At 38.1% G+C, this 8,564-nt stretch overlaps 1 protein-coding gene across 1 annotated transcript; it reads right to left on the reverse strand.

Annotated features, from left to right (window-relative positions):
• Positions 1 to 410: 410 nt before the first annotated feature.
• On the reverse strand, positions 411 to 8,444 carry CCDC14 (coiled-coil domain containing 14; the record flags this gene model as incomplete). Its single annotated transcript, XM_019617403.1, is given in 13 exon segments — positions 411 to 893; positions 896 to 1,698; positions 2,991 to 3,123; positions 3,199 to 3,417; positions 3,857 to 3,936; positions 4,395 to 4,536; positions 5,028 to 5,592; positions 6,424 to 6,470; positions 6,609 to 6,848; positions 6,958 to 7,101; positions 7,192 to 7,264; positions 8,185 to 8,260; positions 8,347 to 8,444. Coding segments are annotated over 13 exon segments (2,787 nt in total), but the record flags the coding sequence as incomplete, so codon positions are not given.
• Positions 8,445 to 8,564: the final 120 nt, after the last annotated feature.

Consider the following 8,564-nt stretch of genomic DNA (forward strand, 5'->3'; position numbering starts at 1 on the left):
CCTCCAAGTTCCTCTTTAAAGAAAAAAACAACCAACAAACTTCTAAGAGCTTACTTAGTCAAGGCAGAAGACTTTATCATTTAAGGACGGTTTAAATTCCCACTTCTTAATTATTGGATTATACTGAATCCAAACCCAGTCTGGCTCAAGAAGCAATGCAGCTAAAAAAGAAGTTCTGCCCATCCATTTCTTTGATGTTGACACTAGTGTTTGCTCACCTTGATAGTAAACTAGAAAAAGGAATTAATTTCTGAAAAGGTCAAAATCAAGGTAAAAAAACTACAAAATTAATTTTATACATGTTATAATTAAATCAAAGTTATCTTAGATTTATCACATCTGCAACTGACTTCAAGTGCATCTCTCAGTGTTGCCCTTACTACTTTTAAAAAACACACAATCTCATCAAGTGTAGTTTATCATTTAATAGAAAAAACATTGCCAAAAGCACAACAGTTTCATCAAGAGTTATCAAACGCTGTGCTAAGAATAAACTTTGCAGTTAAAGAGTATAAAATTAGGTCATCAGTTTTAAAAAGGAATTTATAACTATTTGAAGTTGCACACATCAAGGGAAGCAGCACCATGACTTGAGGAACAAATCCCATTCATAATTAAAACAAATAGGAGCTCCATTTACACAAAAATACAAATACTATCAGTACCATACTAATACACCTCAGAAAAATTTTAATTATCTGAGCAAGCACATCCTAATTTGTTTCCTCACACTTGCTGTTTCATAATGCTATTTTGCAGAGTTCTTTGTAACCTAGCTATATTGGCATCCAATGCTGCTAAGCCATTCTTAAAGTCCTCTTCATCTCGAGAAGTAAATGTTGAGAAAGAAGATACACTCCATTCAGATTTCCCTGATACATCATCAAAAGAATAAAACTGACATCACCTCCTTCACCGCCTTTTTTCTGAGATCTCTCTTTCTGAAATAGCATTGGAACGTGAGGCTGAAGTTGCCCTGGTTTGTCTGGGAAGTCTTTTGCAGCTCCACTCAAAGTGTCTTTCGGCCTCATTTGGACTTTGTCTCCCGACTTCACTTTATCCCCTGTAATTTCAAGTGTGTTTTCCATAGCCTTTTTCATGCTGTACCCAGCACTAAATGTATCCAGAATAGTTGGATCCTTTGACACTTCACTTCTATTCTGTTGCACGGAGTTTGAGAGCTCACAGCTGTAGTCCAACATCTTACAAGCTCCTCTCAAAAGAGGTAGAGCATTAGTTCTCTCAGAGACAAGCTGTTTTTTAGAAGCACTGCTAGTCAATGGAATATAAACAGTCTCATCCAACTTGTTTTGTTCATCTATTAAAGTCCCAGAATCACTAGCTGTTTCTGCATCTTGCCTCAGTAAGGTTGGTAATACTCTGGATGCTGATGCCCGTTCTTCTGAGAATATATTGTTTATTTTAGTTCCCTCATCAGCAAACTTTTCATAGGCTTGATTTAGCATTTGTAACTCTCCATCTTTATTTGAGAACTGAAGCTCAGCATCTATGAAAACATGATCCATTTCTAACTTTTTAAGGTAAGTCATTACTGAAGTATTCCCAGGACATGGATCAGGCTGCATCTGTTTCTCGTGGTTATCCAAGAGAGACTTCGAGAGACCTTTTTCAGATGTGGGTCTACTGTTGTCTGCTGTGAGGTCTGACAGAAGCTTGGCCATACTGCCCTGCAAGGTTCTGTTAAGAGAAAATATCAGATCAACTATAGTTTTGGCAAATTTTTCAAGAACTTGTATATATAAAAAAAAAAAAAAACACATTAGATTTATCTGACTACAGCAAAGTTGCAGTTCTCTTTCTATATAGAGTATCATAAAATAATAACAGAGATGTGAACCGATCTAAATTTCTTCCAATTCATTCTTCAGCTCAGAAAAACGTGTCTTGTGCATCTCACTGACATTACTCAAAGTTTTTCCAAGTCATTTCTCCCACTGTTTCTTAAGAAAAAATAAAAGAATCAATTATTCTCACTTTCTAGTACAAAAAAATAAACATGTAATGCTTTTATATGGGGTGTGTGTGTGTGTGTGTGTGTGTGTGTGTGTGGGTGCACATTATACAGCATATATATATAAACACATAATAAGACATTGTTATACTACCATCTGGTGGTCAGTATTTAATAACCACAGAAAGGCATAATAATCTGAACTTCTACTAAGGAATCTGAAATGATGAATAAAAACATCCTGTCATTCCAATTAGCATCAACTCTTGCCAAGACAGAAAACTTGTTCAGCCTCTCTGCATGTTATGTCCAAGACAATTTTCTGTATGCACTCCTTCGTGTGTGGAAAGCTCTGTGAACCTCCAAGCTTGTCACCAGATTTATAGAACACAGTGATAAAATAAAGTGCACAGCAGTAGCTCAAAAAAAAAATAAATCTGAGTAACAACAGCCTTATTTCAGTGATAGAAATTCTCCCACTCTCACTGATAATTAAAATCTGGGCATAATCCAATCCAAGGGCATGCAAAATTAAGTAAGTGACTGCTCCATCTCACAGAAAGAGTTTGCTCTGAAGACAGATCTTTTTGCAAATTCTTCTAATTAAAGACTTTTCTGAACCAGCATAAGGCAGCATAAAGGAAAAGAACAATCCCTCCTTCATTCATGTCAAAAGTTAGTTTCCTAATTCTAAAGCTGCTTGGGAAATATCAGTTAGTACTCAGATCCATGCATTCCCCATGCAGCTCCTTACAGGCAGCCTGCAACAGGTGTTAAGACTTCACCCAAGTTACTTCAGGTAGCCTTTTACTTTAAAATGGAACTAATGTCATGGAGCACGACAGATCTGTTTTAATAGAATTATAGCACTACAATAGCAAAAGTATGGACAAAGAGAGGTTTCAGCCTACGTGACCTCCTACCATGAAGATACTGGTGTAGGACTAAAGATAACAATAATTTGAAGTACGGAAAATTAAAATGCCAAGAAGCAAAAATAACACTTCACCATCAGTACCTGGTTAACTCACGCAGTCTGTTAACTTCTGCATCACGCTGACGTAACGTTATGCCCAAAATCTTATTTTCCTTCTCAGAAGCTTCCAGCTTAAACTGAAGGCTCTTCACATTTGCTAGTGCCTCCTCCACTTCTAAAAAGCCAAGAAGAATTTAGCTAATTACCCAAGTTTAAAAATGCTAAGAGTAAACAAATCTAAAACACGTACCAATCTTGACCTTGGTGGAATGAATATCATATTGTTGTTTGCTTTCAAGCAGTTCCTTTTCTTTCTCTTGAATATCTTTTGCAAGATGCTTATTTTCTTCCTTTTGACTTTCTATTATTTTCAGTAGCTCTTCATTTTTCGCCTGCAGTGACTCAAGGCCTTTCAGTGATTCTTTCAGCTGAGTGTGGAGCATCACATTCAAGGACTGCAAAGAAGCCACTAACAGAAGTAAACATACAACTTTAAGCGTGTTGTGTGCTACAGTTTGGATTTCTACATTGAATTACCTTTCTTAAAGAATCTTGGTAACCTGACTACAGCTCACAGATAAAATAAGGAGTCTTTTGAGGAAGAGAGATAAAACATAAACTTCCTTCTTAGTTTTTCTAGTTATCTGTCATCCCCATTGCAGGACAGACACAAAGAAAAATAATCTGCTCTGGAGCTGAAACTCCGAGTTTCAGCATCCACGGAGCACAAGTAAAACAACCCATGCAAACATAGTCACACAATTAGATCCTCAGCACTTAGCTCAGTTGCCACTAAAGGCCAGAATACATATTGTTGCTATTAATCATATCTATGTATGTCTGTATTAATTTAAACAAATTCTTAACAAAAATTCCCCAACAACCATCATTCTCTACTAGTACTTTACATTCATAGTTGCAGCTCTGTCCAGATGTCTTCTCATTCCTCTCTTGTTCCCTGAGTTGCTGGTTTAAGATTCTTAGTTTCCTAAAAGTGAATTGTGAAAAATAGCGTATTCAGAAAGTTCAGAATAAATTCAAAACCAATGTACTTTAAATTAACTAAGTGTATAATATCACAGAACATTTTACAAATATGAAGAAGCTTTATTTAATTTTATTTAATTTTATTTTTTTGGTTGAATTTCAATCTTCCTTCAATATCAAATACTGTTAATACTGTAGTCTTCAGACAGAACGACATGCCAACACCACCTAAACAAAGCCTCAATCTTGATGTAACTGATGTACTAAAATATTTTCTTTCAGCATCTATGCATCAATTAACATAATACAGCCTTATCAGCATGTTTTGTAACATATTAATACTACAACAGACAAAATAGAAAGGGGCACAACAATTACACCACAACAATGCTAGAACGTGCAATTTAGAACAGACCAAAGATCTTTTAGGCATTTTTTGCAGTAAATAAAGTTACTAACCTACGCAGCTGGGCATTTTCACTTCTGAGAGGCTGTAAAGCTAAAGCTATCTCAGTCTGTATGTTTGTACTTCCCACTACAGCTGGCAGCAATGATATGCAGTCTTCTATTTCATTCATTAACCTTAACATTTCTGAATCATCTGCAAGAGGTGGGGGGAAAAAGAAACACCTGTAATAGAACGGTCAAAGTGATGCCATAGTATCTCATTTTCTTCTAAATCAAACTTCAAAAAAAAAAAAAGAATTCAAAACTGACCAACTACATTTATTTATTTAAAACTTTAGAACTTGACTATGAAAGCTATGCTTCAGGATCTTGATACACCACCACCCAACGCCTCTCAGACCAACCCTGGTAGGATTGCTGTTGTATAACCTGTCCACTCTGCTCCCTTTGACAGGGGAAAACATCCTATACGAAATGAGAACTGTTTCTATCCCTGCTGTTATAATGTTACAATAACCCAAAATGTAACCTCATACTTCCCCACAGAGAAGCAGGAAGTGATTGAAGTTGTGGAACACCACTCCAAGACAACATACATTCCAGAAACTGAAGCACATGCTCACGTAGTGCAACTCTTACATTATTTTATATAATCACTATAATGCACAATGCAAATGTTTTTACCTTGGTCTGTTATCAGTGCTCGGAGTTCTCCCAAAAGACATTTTACCATCTTTACTTTATGGGCTGCTTTATCTGCACTTTCTTGTCTAGGTTTTAGACCTTTCTTCACACAGCTTTGCTGGCTGTTTGCATCTCTTGCTGAGGCCACATCAAGCACATTCAATTCACCTTCGCTGACCGCATCCTCACTGTGTTCTTCAGAAGCATCCTCATCATTACTTGAGACGTTACTTGCTGTCAGACAACGACAGAGCTTCTGTTCAGTCCTGCCATTTGCCATTTCACGTGTTTGTAACAGGGTCAGGTGAGCTTTTATGCACCTTATCAAGTCTGCTTCTTTACTCTGTTGCTCCTGCCTTGGGGTCATCTCTCTGCCAGAAGACAACGGGGTGAATGAAGGCACTGCAGAGTTACTTGATGCACCTGGTGCTACATAACGCATCACTCCAGGAAGAGAACTGGCAGCCTGCATTTGTGCAGGAGTGGGAGCAGCAGAAACCATGGGGAAAACCACGGTTTCTCCCATCTGTGGCACACATTCATTGCCACTGTCTATGGGAACACCCTGCATAAAGAAGATTCATTTTAAACAGAAAATTAACATGATTTACATTTGATCTTAAACATTTCTGATAATATTAAAGCAGTTTATTCTCTGTTGTGTAAGAAAAAAAACTCAGCAGCTGTTGCTTTTTCTTTTTTCTAACTATTCATCCTTTGAAACCAAATCAGAACAGAGAAAAAATAAAAAGAACACAATTATGTCTCAATATTTTAAACTGATGTATTTCTAAAAAGTCAAGGATAGCACTAATTACACATGGACTGCCTACAGGTGGAAGATAACTCTACGGCCTTCCAGTTCCAAAGTGCAAGCCCATTACCACATTTCCCAAGGTGGATGCTGGTACTCTCCATTAGTTTTATTTTATGCCCTGAAATACACACAGATTTTAAAATGTGGCTCTAAGATACTACTCAGTATCTGAAGACATAATTAATTAGATCCTAAGTAGGGGAAAAGCTGCATGTGAGATATAATTTCTTTAATGAGGAGTTGGTCAGAAATTCTTATGTACATTACTGATAAAATAATTCTGAACAGTAATGAGTAATTTCCTACATCTTTCATGCTTCCTGTCCATTATAGAATTCCCCATAAAGAAAAAGCCATTTGAAACACCTCCCATTTTACTCTTTGGTATCCATGTATATAACATTTTGAACTGCAGTAATTTTTCATCACCTTTTATCAGTATAGGTTGAAATATGCTGAGATTTTTCATAATGAAGGAATTACATAAACTCAATAAAATCCTTAGAAATCAGTGTATAAATAAATAAATAGTGCTATTTTAAAATGCTCATTAATAATCTAAATCAAACCTTTACTTACGGCCTGAGCAGATAAGGGATGAGCTGCATGCTGCAGGGACAGGTCTGCTGTGGAGACACATAATTGGTAATTAAAATCCATAACATTTTGATATCCTAAAAGAAAACAATGCTGTCACAGATTAGGGCAACCTGGGGCAAAACTTGGAGTACAACAGCAATTCCTACATTGATAATCCCACTAACCGTGATCTGAGGTAGGAAACGAAGTCACAGTAGGAATTTCATTATTGCTCTGTGATGGTTGGCCAGTTATCAGAGCCATCTGGGTTGGCACATGCTCACACAATTTCTCACGTATGACAGGAGGCTGCTGGCTGCAAGGCACATGAGTTGGTCGAACCAGCTGGTGCTGTACTGCACTGGGAAGCTCTTTCTCAGTAGATGGTGTGGTAGATGAAAGATTTTTCTTAGCTGATATTGGCACTAAAGAAAGAGAACTTCAGCTGAGTGCTTTGTTCTGTCTCCTGAATCTACACAATAAAGCAGCTCAATATTGCTTGAGAAAAAAGGAAGCCTGAGGAAATCTGCTTACCAATTTCTTTTCGGATGTGGGGAGCAGTAATGCTTTTCTTCAATCCTTTCTTCTTCAGAGTATTTGCTTTGGTTAGGAAAGGTTTGGAAGTAATTTTAACAGATGTTGTTTTCCCTGGTTGTTTATGGATAGTCTCCTTTCCCACTGTATTCAAAACAAAAGCTGGTCAACAAAACAAATCACAAAAGCCCTACAAAAACTAAAAACGTAACTTAAATTCTCAATAGTTACAACCTGTAGCTTCATTTTCTAGGATATTCTTCAGTAAAGCTGCACAGCGGTCAAGTCCATTATGAATAGTATTAACCTGCATACAGAATACCTCAGTCAGAAAATGAGCATCACTGCTTTCTTTCAATAAAACAGAGCCCTTTCAGAGGGAGCTGTTCCCCACTCTGCTATCTTAAAAATAATAAAAAATTGATCATAGGTAAAAACGTTTAGTTTCCAATGTATCACTTTGCAATCACATGAAAATTTACAAACAGAATTTCTGCAGAAAGCTTAAATTGCATTGTTGCATGTGTGCCCATTCGTTTGATTTTATTTGTTGGTAACTGCACGTACGTTTGTTTTAATTGTTTCCACTTACAGTTAAACTATTACCTACAGTACATTTTTAAGTTTGGAAATACTCGATTCAGCACTACACATAAAGCACTGCTGCAGCATTGCTTTCATACAACTTACTTTTTATGTCACAAAGCATAACTAATGTGGTTACACTTCTGGCAGTACAAACAGCATAGGTGTGTTCACACAACACATTCTATGCCCTAATAAGTTGTCAGAGCCAAACTTACTGCTGAGACAATTTGCAAGCATCCACAGTGTTCTGTATAAATACTCAGTGGCTCTGAGGGAGTTTCTTCTAGACTACGTCCAGCAGTATCTAAGTTAGCATGTTTTTCCTTCAATTGTTGCAGGGTAGATTTAGGTTGGATATAAGGAAAAAGTCTTTTGCAGTGGGGGCGGTGAGGCACTGGAGCAGGTTGCCTGGTGTTTTGGTTGATGCCTCGTCCCTGGAGACTTCCAAGGTGAGGCTGGATCGGGCCCTGGGCAACCTGATGTAGCTGTGGTGTCCCTGTTCACCGCAGGACAGTTGGACTGGATGGCCCTGAGTGGGGACTTCTGAGAATTCCAGCTCTAAGGGTTCTGTGATTCTATTGCAGCCTCCATTCTCTCTAGATAACAGATGTGACTGCGTTAAGAAGCCAGGGAAATTACCTGATCGTCAGAATCAGTGGAATAGAGACAGTATGCATCCTCCACATCAGCATGACATCCTTTTCTTAAGCCAGGCCTAAAAAAAGGTCAAATTCACTGTTCATACTACTTCAAAAAATAATTCCAAAGCTACTTGTTCAGCAGCCGCGACTCGAGCCTTACTGTTTCCTTCCGTTGCTTTGCTTTGCTGCTCCCGTCAGCCTTCCAGAAGACAGCGCCTGCTGGTGACAGAAACACAGGAACACCCTCTCACTTTCGCGTTATGCACCGTTTTCACCCACTGCTTTCAGGGGGGATGGAAAGCTCCTCATTGAGACGCAGCCAGCGGAGGTGAGGCTGCAGGACCGCAGCCTAACTCCGCTCCCAGCGAGCCCCCCACC

The sequence above is a fragment of the Meleagris gallopavo genome, chromosome 7, assembly GCF_000146605.3.
Source record: "Meleagris gallopavo isolate NT-WF06-2002-E0010 breed Aviagen turkey brand Nicholas breeding stock chromosome 7, Turkey_5.1, whole genome shotgun sequence".
Taxonomy (NCBI): domain Eukaryota; kingdom Metazoa; phylum Chordata; class Aves; order Galliformes; family Phasianidae; genus Meleagris; species Meleagris gallopavo.